At 49.9% G+C, this 21,817-nt stretch overlaps 1 protein-coding gene across 1 annotated transcript in view; it reads left to right on the forward strand.

Annotated features, from left to right (window-relative positions):
* Positions 1 to 1,126: 1,126 nt before the first annotated feature.
* Positions 1,127 to 21,817, forward strand: part of Ccn4 (cellular communication network factor 4) — a 31,298-nt gene continuing 10,607 nt past the window's right edge. The window contains exons 1-2 of the mRNA XM_048457428.3: positions 1,127 to 1,412; positions 15,610 to 15,889. Coding sequence (XP_048313385.1) covers positions 1,344 to 1,412; positions 15,610 to 15,889 — 349 coding nt within the window. The 5' untranslated portion in view covers positions 1,127 to 1,343. The remainder of the gene's footprint in view (positions 1,413 to 15,609; positions 15,890 to 21,817) is intronic.

Genomic DNA, 21,817 nt, shown 5'->3' on the forward strand with positions numbered 1-21,817 from the left:
GCAAGAGAGAAAATGAGTAGAGAACCCTCTTTTCTTAAGAAATGAGGTCCCTTTTAAGACTTCCTCTTATGTCTCACTGGTTAGAATTGGGTCAGAGGCCCAGTCTGAGTGAATGAGTCACCTTTTGGGGGTCATGTCTGTGATGGTCACAAATGATTTCTGTGGGTACAGTCTCTGCTGCTCCAAACAGACAGCATCCCCTGCTAATGAGCTCCCAGGAAAGGGAAGGGAGATGAATGCTTTGTGCACAGAATGGAGTCTTCCTACTATGTAGGACACAGGCAGGTAGCAGTAAGGAGGTGCCACAGTGATGGGACAGAGCGATGGTACTCAAGAAGGAGAGAGGAGCCCCTTGCAGGCATTGGCTGGCAATGACCAGGAGATGATCCACACTGGCCATAATGCCCCTCTGACGTCTGCTCTGGTCTCTCTGGGATGTAGGAACAGGATAGTGCAGAGGAGAAACTGAGGCAGGAGGCTGAACAGTGCCTGTGCAGAGATTCTGGAACTACCTGGGGTGGATCTGGATATTCTCTGCTCCCTTCTCTTTGGCAGGCCAACATGACATTTCTTTGACTAGGCCTAGAAAGGATAAGGACTAAGGTCGGGAGCCACATCCCACCAAGAAGAAGAAATACCCAACGGCACTGAAGGCAGGCCGATGGGTTAAGGAGTCCTGGCTGAAGAGCCAGCTGAGAGAGGCACTGCCACCAGTGTCCATGGACTTGAGGAGCAGTGCAGACCCCACTGACCGTGCACACCTCCAGGCATGGCAGTGGTAAAGTCTTGTCGTTTCTGGGTGGAGCTAAGTCAGAGGTGGGAGAGACAGTGAAGAAAGGCTAGCCCACGGGAAGAGGACAGTGAGACAGAAGGGAGCCTCTCCACACACAGAGCCCTTGCAAACCCCCCAGAGTGTCTCCGGCATCCCCACCTCCAGCCTGGACCCTCCTGCTTCCTCCCTCCTTCCCTGAGAGCCTGAGCTCTCCCGGAACATGGAGGATGCTGGGTGAGAATTCATCTCCCCATGTGGAGTCAATCCTGGGACTTTCCCTTTAAGAGCTGTCAGAGCAGGGAGGCTGGCCAAGCTGGGCTGGAGGTGGGGACAGAGGGAAGAAAAAGAGAGAGAGGGAGAGAGGCAGGAAAAGTTTTTTTAGAGGAAAATGCAGGGCTAGTCTGTTGGCCTGACGTCAGACGTCAGATGTCGCTTTTATAAACCCCCCCTCGGGGGCTGAGGAAGGCTCTCCACTGCTCTGATGGGCCAGCCCAGTCCTGGCCCCGCTCCCCAGAGAGGCATCTGCATCCTCTGGGCTGAAAGGTAGCGCCTGTGCCGCTGACTTACAGGCATGAGGTGGCTCCTGCCCTGGACGCTGGCAGCTGTGGCAGTCCTGGTGGCGGGCAGCGTCCTGGCCACGGTGAGTCCTGCCTGGAAAGGATTGGTGAGGGGTACCTGATCCCTTCCCATCTGGTACTGAGGCCAAGGGACTCGGGGGAGGAGGGGTCAAGACAAGATGGGTTGGAATGGTGCCCTGAGAGGGGAGAGGGCTGCTGGGATCTGAGGAAGCTGGCGGATTGGGGGGAGGCAGAAGGAGCGCCCCTTGAGAGAGCCAGTCTTCTTTCCTCTATTTTCATAGAGTAACACTCAACAAAGCAGGGAGTTGAGGGATCAGCACTTCAGACTGGCTGTGTGATCTGGGGTGGATCATTCACCTATTTCAGAGCAGCATAACATGAGGGGGTTCCTGGGGAGTTTGAAAACCCCAGGACTTTGAGCATCAGCGCTCCCAAGAGGAGAGGTGCTGGGAAACCCCAGGAAAAGCTAGGAAGGAACCTGCCTGCTTCCTGCAAATTCCAGCTAAGCAAGCAGCGTTTAGGGGTTTGCGAGCTGCATTGGTTGCCACCTTGAGCTCCTGGGGCCCTCCATGGTTTGTTCAGTGAGTGTGTTCCTATCCTGCCATTCCCAGAAGGCTTCTGGAGGCTTCTCTCCCACCTGAGTCCAGAGGGAGGAACAGCAGTCTGCACCCTCAAGAGCCAGGGGAAGGAGACACGTGGCAAAGTAGGAAGCTTGCCGGAGCAGAGCACGAGTCGGGGTGGGGTGTGTGGCTGGGCAAGGGGGCACGCTGCTTGGGGCAGTGAGGTTGATGGCTAGGCAGAAGGGAGGCAGCTTGGGGCAGCAGGGTGAGCACTGAGTCTGACATCCACATGAGAGCTAGGGACTGTGGGGAAAAAGAAGCAAGACTATTGTCATGGAATTATGCCAAGGAAATCTTTGGGGGCTGTCATGTCTATTCATGGTTGAGGGCACTTGGGGTCAGGGTTAGCTACCTGCCTATGCGTACAGGCTCAGTCTATTTCCAGGGAAGCTCAGAATCAGACCTGACTGGGACTGGGTAACAGGCACCCTAAGGTGTTGTATGCATAGAATAAACCTGTCCGATTTGTACCCAAGTCCTCTAGCCCTCTAGCATGGTGCTTGTGGGTACCAGCACCTAACCCTACCAATAACAATAATAATGATTATAATACTGCCTCTGTCCACAAAGGATGGCCAGAAAGAAGCAGAGGTTTGGTGTGACTCAGGACTTGCCCAGAGTCAGGATGAGTAAGTGGCCAGGGTCAGACACTGTGTGTCTCCACTCACAGTCCTCCCAACATCTCCTAGTCTGGAGCCCAGGAAGGAAGGAACTAAGTCTGCCTCTGCCTCAGGACTGGATGTGACTGGGTGCAGGCCTGCAGGTGGCTGGACCTGGGAGGGCCGGGTGTGGATGGAGAACTGGTGAGAAGACAGTCAGAGTCAGGGTGAGGGCATGGGAGGAGAAGCTTATGGTAAGTCCCGCACTGGGGCCTGCTCCCTTGCGGTCAGAGCGCGCCTGACTGACAGACAGTGGGGGACACAATCATAACTTTTCAGGGGATCTCAGCAGAGAGATCCAGGGTCCGGAGGGACATGGTAGTAGCAGGGGGTGCTTCCAGTAAAAGCTCCCAAGCCACCCACCCCAACCTCTTGGGGAGACTTGAGGCCTCTTAGTACAAAGGTCTGAGGTCCCCGGACGGCCTCAAAACCCATATCCACTAACACGGTACCCTTAACAGTAAAGAGCTGGGATCTGCCCAGAAACCAGTGCCTGGTTTTGTGGCCAAATTCCACACGTGGCATCCTCCAGAAATAACACAGAAAGGAGTTCAAGTCCAGCAATGGCCAGGGAGCCCCATGGAAAGAATGATGCTCATTGGCCATATGGAAGGAAAAGTATGTGGGAAGTGAGAATTGCCAAGAAGACTTCGAGGAAGTGGGCTGGGAGGGAGACACTGTCTGATGTGCATGTAGCTCAATGGACTGTTGGAAGGAGCGGGAGGCCAGCTGGGAAGGGGGACATCTAAAGGGGAGGAGGCAGAGCCTAAGCTCCCACACCAAACCTGCTATGTATGGCAGTGTTGCGGTTGACACTCGGGGTGAGGAACAGTTTGTTTTACCTCTTCTTTTGCTTGAACAAGTGTTGATTGACCACTGGCTAGGAGGAAGGAGGTAGAGCATGTGAGCCTTTCTAAGGACTGTGTCCCTGGTAATACCCACCCATGTGCCATGCCTGTGCGGACATGCTTAGGTACCACCAACATCTTTTGATGTTCAGCGTCTCTGAAATTCCTGTCATAATCAAAAGAAAATGTAACCATCCTCCTGCGGAGATGCAAAAGCTGAAGCTCAGAGAGGTTAGGTAAATTTCCCAAGGCCACACAGCTAACAGTCTATGGATATGACATTTGAACTTAGAAACTTCTTCAGTGAAGTCTTACCCTGCTCTGTGTCCTTGTGCAGAAATGGAGCATGTGTAGGCTAGACCCCAAAAGAACTGGTAGGTTGCTGAGGCCGGAGGTTGGAGTCATCCACACATGTATTAGAGTGAGGGATGAGCGGGGACAAGGAAATGCCTTTCAGGATAAATAGACTGGGATGTGGGTTCTACAACTGGCTGAATCTTCTCCTCTCTTCCTGTCCATATGTGTGGGCTGTTCATACAATTAGTGTGTGTGTGTGTGTGTGTGTGTGTGTGTGTGTGTGTGTGTGCACGTGTGTAAGAGAGAGACAGGGGCAGGGTGGTGTAAAGGAAAGAACTCATTGTTTGGGTAGGGAATGCAAACTTATTCTCTGTTCCCAGAATCTCAGGGACCTGGGCGTGTGTTGAAATTTCCGCTGTAAATGAGAAATTGGGCAGGACCCACAGACAGTCTCCATATACAGAGCAGTGGTGTGAGTTGGCAGCTCCTCTGACTCTCACCTCCAGATCAGAGCCCTGCAGTGCCTTTAAGTCTCTGCCTGGCTCAGCCCCACCACAGGCTTGTCAGGGAGCTGCGGGAAGGCTACTGACAGTTAGTTTGCCTCAGCTCCCCCCCACACACCCCAGTATGGCATTTATTCAGGGATGGGTCTCAGGAGGGCTCCTTACCCCATTGACAGACATGGTCCCCACCTTTGGGCTGGACAGACCTCTGGTCCTTTGGTAAACCCACACACCACACAGCACAGCGTTTAGTGACAGCTCTGTCTAAGACAACTGAACAGGGAACTGCCAAGACTGCTTGGAGCAGATGCCAACTCTAAAACCTGCTTGGTGCCCCCACTATCTTCCATGAACCACAAGACTCTCCCCAAAATGGCTCCCCTGAGAGCAAGGAAGGAGTCATAGCCATGACAAGGCTTCCACAGCCCTAGAAGCCACTAAGGGTTGGGAGGGTGACTGTAAGGTCTCAGAGTTACGCTTTGGCATGTGAGCTGTTATGGTCGGCATACCATGGATGGCCCACTTGCCAGTCACTGGAGACTAAGGATGGCCCACTCAGTTCTGACTCGTGGCTTTAGTCTCCATGTAGACCAATGCATTGGAACATTGCTCACTGAGAAGACAGAGTGTGCTGTGGTCCAGACCCTCACTCACTGCACTTTGCAGCCACTGGGCCCTAAAGCCATGTTGAGTGATCCACTGGATAGCAGATCTCAGTGGAGACAATCCAGGACAGCAGATGCTCTGACTCCTACCCTGATTTCTGTTGACTGGATATGTTTAGATAGTCTTGTGCTTTGGGTTCAACAAAACATACAATGGAAGTCAGTTTCACCTGCTTCTGATTCCTTTTGATATAACGGTTAGAAATGTCTATCTGTGGTTGACAAATAGACACAAGGGCTCTGGGTATGGTGAGGAGAGGTGAATTTGGAGGGTTCTGAGCCAGGTTTACAAGCCGAGTGTCCTGGGGGAAAGTATCCCTGATGCAGCATTGTAGGGCCCGGGGAGGGTAACACAGAATCGGGTGGTACACAACATTGTCTCTTTAAAGGTTCACGCTAGATTCCAGGGATGTGGGGAGTGTGGAGAAGATGGAGGGAAGGAGTAGCGAGCAAACACATGAGGCCTGCAGACTCAGCAAACAGTTCCATTGTCCCAGCAGCAACGCTGGATCCCAAGCAAGTGAAGACTCGGGCTTCAGGCAGGCCTCTAGTCCCGGAGTACAGGCACTAGGGTGACTGGTCTCACAACCCTACCACGCATGTGCAGAACAGGACAGATGTCTGCTATCCAGGGCTCAGAGCCGGGAATCTTCTAAAGTCTGTTAGCCAAGTCTCTGGCCCTGAGAGCCAAGTCAGTGAGCACTCCAGGGGACTGTGCAAGAGAGGGAAACGGGCGACATGCTGCTGCTGCTGTTGGTGGTGATGATAGCGGTGACGATGGTAATGGTGACCATAGCGGTAATGGTGACCATAGCGATGGTGGTGATAAGGGCATTGTGATGATGGTGAGGTAGTGGTGATATAGACAGTGGTGACCACAGAAATCGGGAAGGTGGTGAGGACGGGGATTAAGGTGTTGATGTTAATTATGATGATGGTGAGAGAGATCATGGTGATAATGATGATGGTGGCAGTAATACTAAGGATGAAGGTAGGGTGTATGTGTCTCAAAAAGCTGAGTCGGGACAATAGCCCCACCATTCTGACTGTAGGACTCACAGCCCATTCCCATGCTTGTTTTGATGGGAAGCAGGAACACTGGCATGGGGTCTGCATTAGGTGGTTGAGGAAATGTGACACCTGCCTGGAAGACAATTGTCTGATAACGCAAGCTTGCTCTGGACTTTAAAACAATGGATGAGATAAATTCTTCTATGTTTGCATGCCGACATCCTGACATTCATTGGCCAGAGCTCCCCTTTCTCATCCTCTTTCCTCTACCTTCTTCCTCTTCCTCCTCCTCTTTTCCATGCACTAAAAGGAGCCGGAGCCTGGAGGGAGGAAGAAGGTAGAAGGGGGAGAAGCTGGGCCCCTGAAAGGGGATAATGGACATTCCAGGGCTGCGATTTGATCTTGGCCCGCCCACTAGCCTGGGATCTGGAGGCAAGTCAGGGCAAGGTCTGCGCTGTTGCCTATCTGCTGGGGGCAGGGAATGGAGGACAGGGGCCAAGATCTAAGGGCTTCTCCAGGGACTCTGCCTCCAGTCTCTGAATGAAGAGAAGGAAAGTGGACTGTGAGCCTCCCCAGGGCTGGAGAGTTCTGAGGGGGCTCGCAGGATAGAGGAATATTTAAGAAAGCTAAACTTGATCCCTGTCTTTAGCACAATTGCTGTGTGACACTATTCATATCACTCCCCTCCCTATGTTCATTTTCTCATCTTGAAAGTGAGGAGAGGTTGAAATTGACTCTTCAACTTGCTTCCTGCGGAAGCTGCCTGAAATCCACATGTTCATTCCTGGGGTCGAGTGACCACTGAACAAACTTCAGGACTTGTACTGGCTAATCTTCACAGTTGGTGTTAGACAGGGGTAGGGTGGGAGTGTTACTGCCTTCCTGCAGAGAATTGCTAATCTTGCTGCCAAAACCAAAGTGTCCCTAGTTGGAGTTAATGGGTATGTTCCTCTCTCCAGGTCTTAGGGCTGGTTCTCCAGTCCTAGGGTTCTTTGTAAATCTACAGCAGTTCCCTGTAGATCCTGACCACAGCTAGCCCAACCTGACCTTGTGTGTGTGTGGGAAGGGGGGGTCCCACCATCTTGGTGGGCACAGCAGAGCCCTTAACCAACTCTCCCCACTCATACATGTTTTTCAGACTCATTCTTCATGACTGCCTTGTTCAAATTTTTTTTTCCTTTTTTGAGACGGGGATTTCTTTGTAACTTGTCCTGAAACTTGCTCTGTAGACCAGGCTGGCCTTGAACTCACAGAGATCCACCTACCTCTGCCTCCTGAGTGCTGGGATTAAAGGAGTGCACCACCACCACCACCACCTGGTTTACCTTGTTCATTTAAAAAACTATTTCCCAAATCATTTCCTCAATTCTCCATTCTGTGTACATACCCTGGTTGTTCCTCCATCCCAGCCTTGTCCCTCCGTGCCACGAGTGGTACCTACTTGGGACACCTCCAGGAACCCTTCCTCACATCTCCCAAGTAAAGCTACAGACATCCCAATAGATCTTATCCTTGTTAAGGGGATGGGAATCACATCGCCCAACTGAAACGGCACTGGTCTCACCCCGCGGAAGACCTTGCCTCTGCTCACACGCTCTTACAAAGCTAAACACCTCTTAATTCTCAAGCCATGTGAGCTCCTCCAGCCTTTGCTGAGTCTTCCACAAGAGTAGCTAATGCTAGGTTCCATCTTGGTCTGGCATGACCCCTAATGGTCTATCAGTGACTGTTCCAGTACAGCGTGGATGCTCAGAGCCGAGTTCACAGTGACTCATAAAGCCAGGCCAGTCCTAGAGGGGACTAGGCAGATTGCACATGAGGAGGATGGACAGGAAGGGGTGACCAAGGTACTTTCTAAAGTGGAGATGGCTTGTTGGGGAGGGACAGGGAATGTTGAAAGAGGAACTGACCCAGTAGCTAAGAGGCCAAGACAACAATTAGTGGCTTCCAGACTTGCTACAAAATCAAGAGTCTTGAACTCTGAGATCTGCCTGTCTCTGCCTCCTGAGCGGTGGGATTAAGGGTGTGCACCACCACTGCCCAGTTTCATTGTGATTTTTTCTTAAAACTCCCAAAAGAAATCACCTCTGCCTAGGAGTCCTGAGGTGGCGGTAGCCAGGCTGTGGCTGCCTTCACTCCTCCCTGGGTCTTTTTCACACTCTTGTCTCCTCAGAAGGAAGAGTAGTGAACATGTATTGTTGTACCTGGAGGTCAATAGAGGTTCTAAGTACTCTGTCCTTTGCTTTTGAGATCGGGTACTGATATACATCCCAGGCCAGCCTAGAACATTTCAGGCTAGTCTGGAACTCACAATCCTTCTATCTCTGCCTCTCAAGGGCTAGGTTTACAATACTGTTCACCATGCCTTGCCTCTGCACATTTGAAGAATGAATGAATGAGTTCTGTAAGTTTGGAAACATCTCTATCTCATGCTCCCTTTATCCTCTCCACACACAACTGCCTTGTCCTGCCAGAGGTCCCCCAAAATGCAGTGTATAAAATGGATGGGAAAAAGATTACAAAGTTTTTCGTGTTCCTTGCCCTGATCCCTAGCCAGCTGGTGTGAACACTTGGGTCAATGTTCCTCCCTGAAAACCCTCTTGAATGTGCAACCTGGGGATCCAAGGCTGTGTTGGGAGGGGGAAAGACCTGCCACTCATGCCTGGCTCAGGCCTGCAAGGACTGGAGCCAAGATCCTCCCACACAGTGGTCTAAGAACTGGTTCTCCAGAAGCTACCAGGAGGCTATGGAAAAGTAGCACCATTCAAAAAAAAAAACAAAACAAAACAAAACAAAACAAAAAACCAAAAATACAACAAGGCAGTGAGATTCACAGGTTTCTGTAGTACATGCCACTGCCTGGGCCCAGGCCCACCCTACAGCTCACCTCCTCCAGAGCCTCTCTTTTCAGAAACTGCTTCTAGGCAGGGAGACACCCTCCCCACAACCCCATCACTGGTCCTTAGAGCTATGCTCTACCATTCCTGCCTCCACACTGACCCCTGGTGGAACATGTAGGCACAGCATTGCAAAGGCTTCAGCCAGGCTCTCCATCCTGCCCTGCTATTCCCTGAGCATTACCCAAATGGGCCCTGGAACCTGTGGGCATGTGGGAGGTTTCCCCTTGAGGGATGAATGGATGTAGCCATTCTCTCCTCTTCCAGGGCCCTGTGGAACCAAGGATTATCCCTGTTGGGTTACAATACTGCAGTGGCCCACACTTTGTCCCTTAGGGTTCCAGGCAGTCAGTAGAGACCTAGTGCATAAATGTCATGGGAAGCTGAAAGAAGAGATGAATGAACCTGGAAGGATGAGGGTGTGGTACAATGACAAATTGCACATTCATTTGCACAGCAAGGGGAAGCCTCCTGAGTACCCACAGGTTCCAGGGACACAGCTGGGCAACACTCACAGAACAGCAGGGGAGGCTGGAGAGCCCAGACAAAACCATTGGAATGCTGTGCCTAGATTTCCATCGGGGGCCAGCTAGCAACGACAAATGCATACTTGGGGAGACACTAGAGTCAGACATGACTCATAGGCGGTGAAACCTCAAATGAGTTCCTTCAACTCTCTGAGCCTTTGTCTCTTATGTTGGAGATGGGACTGAAACTCCTCATCAGGACTAGTGAAGGGCCCTGCCACTACCACCTTTTTACAAATGAGGAGGGGAGTTCAGACGGGATGACAGCCCCCAGTACCCAGCCCTGGCAGTGGCGAGGATGGGAGGTTATCACATGAGGTTCCCTCATTTCTCTGTGTCATCTAACCATCGGACCATTCATGCCCTAAGAGAGAAGAAGACAGACATCACTGGGTCCCCTGTAGGGTCTTTCCACTTAGACAGGATTCCATTTTCTGATCCCATGTCTCTATTGGGCACCTTTATAAAACAATGAAGCAATCCCATTGTGTGACGCCCAGAGGACTGACTTCGCTTCTGGCTCCATCTAGAATGATGGACCATGCTGCCCTACCCTTAGCCACTGCTCACCTGTAAACAGTACATCACAAATGCACATGCAGGCTTTCCCATGGTGCTGGATTTTCCTTCTCAACTCCAGTCAGCTTAGGCATTCCTTTAAGTATGACGGCAGAGATTCCGCCCTGCCCACCAATTATCCCCTTTGTCCAGAAGTGTGTGACTCTTAGGGACATTGCCACCAAGCTATTTCCAGGCACTTTAACAGACTCTCAAGGGCTATAATGAAGTTCTATCCATCGCCTCACCGCATTTTGTCCTGAGAGGTAAAATAATGACGTGTGTCCCCCAGCTGTGTCTGATGGCTTTGTGTAGGGCCCTTTGAGGCACTTTATACTGTGCATGAGGTTTAGGCTTCACAAGAACCAAAAGCTAAAGCAGGAAGATGACCCAAAGATCTGCCCTGTCCCTAGCCCCCACCCATTGTTCTCAAACCATTGTTCCTACCCTCTTAAGAATCACAAGGACTACAGGCCAACTCAGGCTATAGGCCTGTCTAAAAGAATCCAAAGAATTTAACAGGGAACAGGGCATCTGTGTTGATGGTGGCTGCATTCTGAACTAGCCAGGATGAACTACCAAGCCTCCTCTCCAGTGGCCTAAGTTTGGGTTTCTGGGGGCAGTAAGGGGTTGTCAGTGGACTCTGGTTGTCAAGGTGATTCTTTTTGGTGGGCAAGAAAGTCCAGAAAGTTAGTTCTGTTGGGTTTTGCTCCTGCTAAAGAACCCCGAGCAGGCAGTGGGGAGCATCTCAGAGTGGAGAGGACAGGCAGGCCAGCAGCCGTGGAGCTGGGTAGGCCAGCTATGACCGAGCATGTACTGTGCTTTCAGTCTGGGCGGCATCTTGGGCATGCCATTTTGTCCTTGTCTTCCCTTTAACACGGTAGCGTCTGCAGGGTCTGGTGCCAGAAGCACATTGTAAAAGAAGTTTTATGTGAGCAACTTCAGTTTGGAAAGACCAAGCCTTTTTTATTTTTATTTTTATTTTTTCTGTCTCTGTCCTTTTAGCCAGCATTCTCCTTACTTGCTGATTTACTTTCCCTTTCTTCCTTAAGAGTAACACAGGGTGCCAGGGCATTGTGTATGCGCAGACTCACCTGCCTACCTTCAGAGTAGGCACGTTGGCCCTGTGAGGTGTAAGAGGACAAGAGCCAGATCTCTGGGGAGAGCACAGAGCTCACGCTCAGAAAAGCAGGGACAGAATCCCAAGAAAATTAAGAGTGCCAGAAGAGGGTCTTATGGGTCCAGGGCAGTATCCCCCAAAAGGAGTCTGTCTCTGCGAGATCCTATGGCAGCGTAAAGTGCACAAAGGACTACTTCTCCCTTGGGGTCACCAGGAGATTCTCCCCCTCTTCCCCTCTCCCCCAGGACCACACTCCCAGACCATGTGAGACTAAGCTTTGCAAGTTATTGGGCTTCCCTGCATGCCTGCTGCTTCCATAGGACAGCAATGAACTTGCTGGTTGCATTCTGAGGACAAGGCTCATCAAGTCCTGCTCTCTTTGGCCACTACAGTCCTCGTGGTGGGTTTATTACATGGGCAGTTGAGTTAATTGCTTAAAATTTTCAGGGAAGGGACTGGAGAGCTGACTCTGAAGTTATGCGCACTTGTTTCTCTTCCAGAGGACCAGAGTTTGGTTCCCAGAATCCATGTCCACCAATTCACAATTCCCTATGACTCTAGCTCCAGGGGATCGGATAGCCTCTTCTGGTCTCCATGGGCACCTGCACACACGTGGCATACAGACATACAGACACACAGAGACATGCAGACATAGACACACACAAATAATAATAATAATAATAATAATAAGCTTTTTTTCTAAAGCTTTTGGCATAGAGCAGCTTGGTCCCATCCCTTACTGCCTAGGTGACTTTCTACAGATCAATTGTCAGGTCACCAAGGTTCTCTGAAGACCCAGCTCCTCACCACTCTGAGGAAAATCAGCAGACTCCCTTTTTAATATGTTAGGCAATTTATGAGCTAGTGTGTACACCAATGCTACAAGGAGCACCCCATAAATATCAGCTGTAGAAACCTCAAAGATGTATGTGTGTGTGTGTGTGTGTGTGTGTGTGTGTTTATTCACACCATAAAACCAGAATGGCAGGGAAATGTACATTAGTTCATCTTTTCTGCTGTAAGGGGCATATTGATACCTACCATATACCCAGCTCTGTGGGGTCTGATCTTTGCCCCCCATAATTGCCAGCTATTTTTTAATTGTTTATTCATTTTTATTTAGCATCAGAGTGTACATGTATGCAGGTCAAAAGACAGCTTTCAGAAGTCGGTCCCCTCCTTCCATCTTGCTAAGACAGAAAGTAGTCTCTTTCTTTCTACACATTTGGGGCTAGCTGGTCCGCAGGCTGCAGGGAAATCCCCTCTTCACCAGCTGTCTCACTATAAACGTTCTGGGATCACAGATGAATGCCACCACGTCTGTCTGTCATACGTGGACTCCACGGGTTGAGCTCAGGTCATCAGATTTATTGACTAAGGCATTTCACCAGCTCCAAGGTTGCCTCTCCAGATAGTATCCAGAATGTCTACCAGCTAGTTTCTTCCATCAAGAAATTCTCCTTTCATGCACAATAGTGGGAAAGTTACTAAATCCAGCAGACCTGAGTTCTAATTCCTGTTCTGAGCTAGCTAGGTGTTCCGGTCATCTCATTGATGTATAAAATACAAATAATATACCTGTTGCCATGGGGGAAATGAGGTAATCTGAGTGACAGAGGGCCTATCCGATGCTGGTCCCAAGTGTCCTCAGAATGGTGGCTCTCAGGGGACAGGCTGAACAGCTGGGGGCTATAGCATAAAGTTGTTCCCTCGTGCATAAGTAAGATACCACTTCAGAGGAGCAGACTGAGCCTCAGATAGAGATTCCTCATGCCACGGGAATGATGGCAAGCAAAGGCCTGGCACAAAGGCTCAGTGTGTTTTGCTCCAAGCCCACATCTGCCCCAAGCATCTCCTGCTAAAGTCTCCTGATGAGTGAGGTCTTCAGGACTATTCTTGGCCAGCGTACTCAGTGGGCATCAGCAGCCAGTCGGCCTCCGCCTCTTCACACCCACGCTGACCGACACACATGCTGCTGCGCTCAGGACACTGCATGCCACCAACTCAGGACTCAGTCCCCTGCCCCCTTCTTTCCATTGGATCCATTCTCACTCTTCCATCATGGTTTCATGGTTTCTAGAGCCTTGGCACTCCCTGGAGAAGTTGGCCCCACCTTGTACACCTCCACGTTCCTTCTCTCTACTCCTGAAGCCAGGTATGGCTGTTTGCTCAGCCGCCCCCCCTCCCGACACACACACACACACACACACACACACACACACACACACACACACACGTCAGCACCCAGCCTGGCACCCAGTGTAAAGTAAAACCTAGAGTGCTGAGCCAGCAAACGAAAAGAATGAGTGAATGATGTCACTGTAGCGTTGATCACCTTGTTGCAATTATCATTCTCGTATCAGCACCGAGTATGTGTTAGGGAAGAGAGGGACTCTATGCAGTGCTGCTTCCGCTAAATCCATCACAGAGCACAGCACACGGTACGTGTGCTGTGACAACTAGTGGATTTGTTAGCCAAAGAGCTGGTGTGCGTTTCTGTCTGAACTGTCTATCTTCAGGAGCAGAAGTCCCCTACCAGTCATCTGTGAGTCCCTGTATATCACAGAAGGTTGATCAGTGGGAGTCTGAACTAACTTCTGGTCTGTAGTCTTACACCTCAGACAATCCTGGAGTAGCCGTGCAGCTTCTTGCTTGGGGTAGCTGGAAGCATTATCACCACCACTAGATGGCACCAAGAGCCAAGACTTGGCCCAAAGTTAGTTTGGCCTATCCAGACACTACCCAGCGGTTCTCATTGAGTCTGATAGGGCCTGCCTATCCCTACCCAGATGCTTTAAATCAAGGTTACAGGTGCTACAGGCCCACTATAGTCTCTCCTTGCTGGCCATCGGAGCCTTCTTTCCTTTGCATCATTCTGTGTGCACTTGTGATGTGCTGCCGCGTTCAGAACCTGCCGGTCGGACTAACGCAGCAGCGCATTTCTGGTCCTCTTTAGCAAGACCTGTTCCTCTCCCAAGTTCCAGACAGCTTCTCTGTACTCTTCACAGCAACCATAGTCTTACATCATGATCCATAACTCCTAATGCTTGTCTCTCCTACACACTGCATGAACTTCGAAAAAGTAAAGGGCCTACTAAATCTTCTCTTCAAGTGTCTAAAACATAGGGAAGGCTACAGGCTAGCTCGCCAAACATCTGCTGAATGGCTGAAAGAGCCCTGAAATAATTGCAGGGTGCAGGTGATTCTCTTTCGCCCTTCAGGCTTCAGTCTCTTTCAGTGCACGGCAAGGAACCCAGATGGGTTCTGGGTGAACAGGTGACTGGATTACAGAGGTGCGAGCATCTTATGCTTGGACACCAGGGTCCTTCCACCTGCCTGTTATCCAGGACAAGATGCACTGGGATCTCAGTTTCCTTCCCAGCTGTCCTGTTCCTCTGTTTGCCACATGAACTTGTAGGCTGGGGAATGGGGTGCAGCTGCTGAGAAGAAGTGCAGGTAGGAGCAATAAAGAGTTTGTTTTGAATGAAAAATGAAGACCCCTTTTCCATCTGCTTTACTTGAGTCACAGAGCCCAGCTGTCTCTCCTAAGGGCCAGGGAAGAGAGAGCTGCAATGATCTGAGGCTATAAATCTGTGGCTGTAGCTAGATGGCCCTGCCTACTAAGGCTCGTGCGTTAACTACAGTGAAAAATTAGTCTGCTGAACTTGGACTTAGCGAGGAGCCATGTTGGGGCTGGAGAGATAACTGAGTCAGTAAAGAGCTCATCACACACTGGGAGGATCTGATTTCCATTCATTGAACCCCTGTGAAAAGCCAGGTGTGGTGTAATCCCAGCACTGGGGGAGATGGGGACAGGCAGAACCCCAACGTTGACCTGCAGCCACCCTAGCTAAATCAGCAAGTGCCAGAACAATGAGAGACCTTATCTCAAAAATCAAGGTGTGCAACACCTGACGAAAACAGCTGAAGAAGTCCCTCTGGCACACACACACACACACACACACACACACACACACACACCAACATACATGCAGATATACTACACGCAAAGGGATGCACACCAACACACATGCACACACACAAACACACACACACACACACGGACAGACAGACGGATGCATGCACACACAGAGGACCACCATCTGAATCTACCAGGCACAGAAGATTCAGTGGAGGAAGAACTTGGGGCTACAGCAGGGAGCAATAGCTGTGAGTTGTGGGCAAGTCCCCCACAGCAAAACTTATCAGCAAGCCTGCACTGCCTAAATCCTGGGCTTCCTTTCCTGGAACTCAGTGCCACCGCACATACTACTGGGGCTGTTGAGACACCAAGGAAAGAAGGAACCAACATGGGCTGAGGTGGTTACCAGGCCCCAGCACTTTACAGGCTGGAAATTGTTTTGAGTTCTCTGAACTTCGAGCTCCTTAATCTTACTGGCTTTATTGAAAGAAATGGATGTTTGTCTATTGATCGTATGGAAGCAAATTGTGAGACAACCTAAACATAATGAAGATGGAAAATCAATCGCAGTCATTTGGGCTTGGGAACCCTGGACTCACCAACCCCTTTCCATCTCTCCCCTTCCTCCACAGGTCATCTCTCCAACCCCCACAACCATGGCTTTCCCTCCAGTGCCACCGGAGGATGCAACTACACGCCCCGAGTTCTGCAAGTGGCCCTGTGAGTGCCCACAGTCTCCACCTCGCTGCCCTCTGGGTGTCAGCCTTATCACAGATGGCTGTGAATGCTGTAAGATATGTGCCCAGCAGCTTGGGGACAACTGCACAGAGGCTGCCATCTGTGACCCGCACCGGGGCCTCTACTGCGATTACAGTGGGGACTGGCCGAGGTACGCAATAGGAGTGTGTGCACGTAAGTGAGAGCCTCCGTACCTTCCGACTGCCCCCACGTTCTAGCTCTGGCCCAAGAGCACCCACAGCCGCTCATCTGGTCAGGTTTAACTTAGTAGGAAGCATGCTCTAACCCAGTCCACATTTAGAAGCCACAGGATGGGTCATCTTGGGGAGAGACCAATGACTGCGTTATTCTTCTCCCTAAGATCTCAGTGTGCCTTGCTCTCTTTCATATTAGAGACATTTTCCCCGAGGAAGGGAGTTCTGCCAAGAAATACTCAAGCCTGGTTCTGTTCTCTCGGTAGATAGGACTCTGCAATAGATGCCCAATGGCCTCTCTGATGACAGTGAATCACTGCCATACTACAGATATTTTAATGATCCTTTAAATTCAAATGCTTAGTAATATGCTTTAAAAGGCCAGTGGCCACCAAATAACGAAAGCTGGAAGATTGCAGTCCCCATTTCCTGGGAGCCATGCTTTCCCAGTTACCACCATTACTTTTAAGTTGCTAGCCCTTTATTTTAATAGCCATCACTACATAGCAATGTCTTTTGCTAGATCTTAATTGGTTTGCTATACTAATTTTGGATCATTTATTAATATCCCTACATGCTAGTTAGTGGCTAAGCTCCTGATGCTGTCAGATACCTTCGTTATCTTCCAAATGTCCTTCTTCTGATTTTTGGCTGTATAATCGTGACTATTTATTACGCTCTGACTATGTTCACTGGAACCTAAACAGTGTACGTGTTTGAATTCTCCCTTCTCATAGTGTCTTTTGCTCTTCCTGATGTTCCTACCTGCCTTTGTTTTTCTTTGGTTTTGGTCTGCATAGTATCCTTGTGTTTGGAGGATGACTGTGGTTTATTTTTCACGTGGTCCATTCTGTGTCCCCTGTTCCCGCTACTGTTCATAGAGACCATGTTTCTGAGACTTCATCACCCCCTGCTTCACTCTGGACTTCTGGGTTCTTAGTCTGAATTCTCTGAGTATCGCTTGCCAAATGGCACAGACCAGCGTGATGATGAACAGTAGCCTGAGACAGGAAAGATTCCTCAAAGTCTCATTCACACAGGAAGTCCTCTCCCAGAAGTATTGAATCAGGACTCCTTCATAATTATTCGTCTACATCTTCCCCACTCTCTGTTCGTATACAGTGCAGTCCCTCATGCTACCCAACACTTTAGAGTTCTGTGTGGGTTGTTGATGAGGACTATGCACACGACCCATGTCTGTAAACCCTACCTGAGCCTCTTGGCCCCTCTGTGGTTCTTTTCTTGTCTTGTCTCCTTTAATTCACTTACATGTACACCTTTGACTTCTCAATGCCTTGCTTCCCCCATCTCTCCTGTGTTTCTCCACTTTCTGGAGATGTGTTGTTAATGCCACTAAACTTTTCAAAGGAGACTTGCACCGTAGCCTGCACATAATCACCCAATACATTAAAGATGTGTTTCCTGCGCACCAGCCCCGTCTGGTTTAAATAAACCCTTGAGTTCCAGGTGATCTTTGCTTACTGGTTCTCAAGACTGGCATTAAATAGTCATTGACCTTTTTTCATAACGCAGGGAGACTTGGCAGGTCTCCCTGTGCTGGAATCACCCATGAGACCAGGCCTATGGGAACAGCTAATAATTCCTCTCCTGGCTAGCAGCTGTCCCTAAGGTCATTTGAAAGGTAATTCAGTGCACTGTGATTATACTAATCTCCAAAGCCATAATGGGATCTTGCCCCCTTATAGACATTGTCTCATGGACCCAGAGATTGTCTTCCCTGCTTACCACCCACCCCCACCCCACCCTCACAGCCTCTAATTGCAGGTCCCACTCCCAACCACCACAGTCCCTTAGCTCCCTGCCACCAGGGACCTTGATACAGTTCCTTTCCATTAATTTAAGAAAAATACATAAACGCCTTGATTTAAGGAAGGATTCAAAAGGTTTATTCAGTTCCTATCACTTCCCTGGCCATGTGGGTTTACAGACATTGAAATAAATACAGTTAGCCAGGAGTTACAGGGACTGGAAATGCTCCAGCCCATTGTTAAGTGTGTAAAGGAAGCCTCCACAGAGCCATGTCATGTCCAACTCCAACTCTTAATTCTTTCATCCCAACATTCTTACCCATGGGTCTCAGCACAAGCACTCTCACAGATACACATCAGGTGCATGCTGTATACACACACACACACACACACACACATATGCATGTGCACACATACATATGCACACATCTTGCATCTGTAAACACATATACATACAATTCACTGGTGTCCCACAAGCACTCCCCAAGAACTATGACATAAGATCAGAATTCATGAGACCCAAATACAAGAAACAAGGCAGAGCGTGAAAGCGCCGAGTGGCAGCAGGAAAAGAGCGCCTCCTGAACAGACAGTCCGTCAGCACATGGTCATGCAAATCTCCAGGACAAGCTAAAACCATCTGGAAATTTGCAGAGAATTAGGGCCAAGACAAGGCAAGGGCAAAACAAGTAATCAGAATGCTGCCACACACAGGACCCAGGGAGCTCAGAAGAGACATTGGCATGCCAGCAAACGCCAGCTTTGGCTGTCAGTGGTCACCCTCCCGGGCCCTGAGGCCAGGCAGAACAGTGAGTCTAGTCTTGCCTAGACTGCTCAGCTGTCAGGAGGAATCTAGGCTTGTGTGTGATTGGTAAACCCTAGCACTAAATTCAAAGGAACTTTTCAAACTGCATCTAGGCCAATATAAACACAGTGATGGGCACAGTGCCCTCGGCTTCAGAAAGCTCCACTTTTTCGGTTGCCCAAATGCTGCCCTAAATCAGCTGGAACAGGCACCGGGGCAAAAAGGTCTATGCAAGAGAACACGGTGTTTGCAGGCAGATGGGCTTGAGGTTTCAGTCCCTGTTCTGCCCCTTGCTGCTCCCCACCTTGGGCCACACACCTGAGGATCTTCAATAAATCAAGGGAAGGAGAAACAGGAGAATGGTGTCTGTGGCTTTCACTAGGACTCTGAATAGCAACTCAGCCCTATCCACTCTTATCCTTGGGAGGGGGAAGGTCTTATTACAGGACCACCCAACCTTGCATTGCTAACAGAGGGAAGAGAAAACTCAGTATGGTCCTTGGGGCTAGACAACCTGAGCTGGAATCCCAGTGCTAACACTAAGTACTCCTGCAATGTTAGGCAAGCTCCTGAATCTCTTAACCTTCAGTGTCCTTAATAAGGACAATGTGAGGAAGAGGAGATCCATGGGGACAGGCCGTCACCAGCTTAGATACAGTAGGCGTCTAGTGGAGGTAAGGGACCATGACACACGTGTGCCTCTATCCACCCATCAGCCCACTAACTTAAGACAATATGCAGGTGAGGTTGCAGGACTCAAGCCTTGTTTCTACTCTCACAAGGCCACAGACGATAAGGGCTTGAGGGTCCCAGGAAAGAAGCATGGTAGCTTCACTGTTGCAAGTCCTTTAGCTATGAGAAGGCTGGTCATATTTCACCTGAACATTTAAGAGAGGTTAGAAAGGAGCTGGCTGTTTCCCCTCGCCCAAAACCAGTTCCCTGGAAAGGTACAAAGGCTGCATGTGCCCGAAGAGGGGTCACACCTCTGCTGATGGATAATGCATGATCATCATAAACCCTGATCTCCCCTTTGCTCTATGTGAGACAGGTCTATCCGCTGCCCATGTGTCCCCGTTAGCCAATCTACAGATTTAGCATGTTCTGAGCACAATAGTACTTGACTTTCACTGCACACTGGACACTCCTGGAAGAAAATCGAGTCTGAGGAAAGCAATGTTCCAGCATGTTGGGCTGTCTCATGTTATGTGGCCTGGGCATCAGCATTTTCAAAGGTTTTTCTGTGAGTTCCTTTGAGCTGATAGGATTACTTTGCAGGTGACTCCAGAACCCCGAACCGACATCTTTACACATAGGAATAGAGCATAAGCTTTAGTCTCCTTTCCATCAATACACACACAGACACACACACACATACACACCCGGAGACGAGATACTCTCTCTCTCACACACACACATATACACACAGAGACAAGAGACTCACACACACACACACACATATACACACATGCACATATATAAACTAACATGCACAAAGATGGAAATACACAAGCACACACTTGACTACACACTCACATGTATACATATGTACAAACACATCTTCCTGGAGTTTGAGGATATGGCGTGATGACTGAGGCTCAGGAGCCTCCTTGCATCCTGTCTCTCTTCCTGTGCCTGACCTTTCTTCCTCTCCCCACATCTCCCTCCTTTTCTGATGTCCGGGAGAAGGAAGAAGGCTGTGGGTTTAGCGTCTCTGCTCTGTCATTCACTTGTTCCATCACTCACGTCATTTTAGCACATGAATCCCTCCTTCTCCCCGACCTCTCCTGTCCCTAACACAGTAGACAAAGCTCTCCTGGTGAAGTCATTATTGGGAGACCTGGGTGAGATCATGGGCCAGGAGCTGGTGTTGATGCATGCCAGAACCTGCTTCCTGGAGGTTCGGAAAATGATAGCAACACCGAGATGCACACACCCTGAAACTGTGCCTTATTGGTCAGCTTGCACTCTGATGTCACCCTACCGAGACTATTTTCATTGTACAAAACAATGGAAAGGACAATGTGTTTCCTTACAAAACAAAACATACTGTAAAACCCAAAACGAGACCCTGGTCCTGACAGTGTTTGCACCTGCCAGATGTCCTGAAGCTTATGATCAGCCACCACCCCCACCAATCCAGCAGACAGGACAGAGTTCCTGCCAACAGCAGACTCCTAACTGCCCCTCTCCTGTGGGCATTCCTGCTGCCCCAGGACCCTCTATGGATTATTCCAGATGCTATTCCCAAGGAGCACACAGCACCAAGGGTAGAATCTGGCCCAACAGTCCCTGAGCCACGCAAGACTGGGTTCTATAGCCAACTTCGCCAGGCAAATCTCATGTCTACTGAAGACTCTGGAGCCAGCCTGCTCCAGTCCCGGCTCCTCCAGGGAGGAGGGAAGAGCTCACTTACTGGGCCTAAGTCCAGAGCTCTGGAAGTCTTCTTTGACTCCTGGAGGGCTTTGCAGCTCTCCTTGAAAATGTGTCTGGATGCTGAGCTTTTTCATTGCTTTGGTCTGAGAAGCCACCATCCCCTGCCTGGGTCACCGGGGTGCCATCCAGAGCTGTCTTGTGGCTTTCTCCAGCCTATTCTCTATTCATCACCACAAGATTTTCTTGTGAAGTATATAATTCATCTCATTCATTCAATTACTTATTTAACATACACTGTGTGCCAGGCAGCGTTCTAGACACTAACAGTTCTGGATCTTCCGTTGAGACAGGAGGAAGGTGGATCTAGTCTCACCACCTCCAATGCACCCTTTTCTTTTCTTTCTCCCTTCATGCTTCCCTCCCCCAAGGCCTGTTACCTCATCAGCCCCTTACCTGTAGTAGATGCCCTCCCTACCTGGAAGACTGACATCAACATCTGGTCTGCCTCCCTCCCATTCTAGTCTCTGTGGAAAACAAGCAGAAATCCCTCTCTGGTCCGTGAATCTTCCTGGTTCACTTGTCTCCGTCTACAGCCATGTCCACACCCATTACCCCGTCCTTGCTACATTATCCCTCAACATTTATTAGGAGTGGCTGTCACTGTCAGCGGACACTCCAGACCACTGGTCCCTCTTCCCACCTCATAAATCTTCAAGGACCAGCCCATCCTCATTCTGTTCAGGACTGGGTTCTCAGCTCCTGCCATACTCCACAGTCAGTACTGAGGAAGGCAGCCCAGTTTGCATCTAGGTTCTGGTTTCCTGTGTATGCCTTTCTCCCTTGGACAGGCGTTTATCAGGACTAGGCCTGGTGCTGGGGACAGTGTAGGGCAAAAGAAATGCCTGAGCTCTTGCACTATGGAGCTGGACCCTCCCATCCAACATCCAGCAGAGTCTTCAGT

The sequence above is a fragment of the Myodes glareolus genome, chromosome 19, assembly GCF_982192425.1.
Source record: "Myodes glareolus chromosome 19, mMyoGla1.1, whole genome shotgun sequence".
Classification (NCBI taxonomy): domain Eukaryota; kingdom Metazoa; phylum Chordata; class Mammalia; order Rodentia; family Cricetidae; genus Myodes; species Myodes glareolus.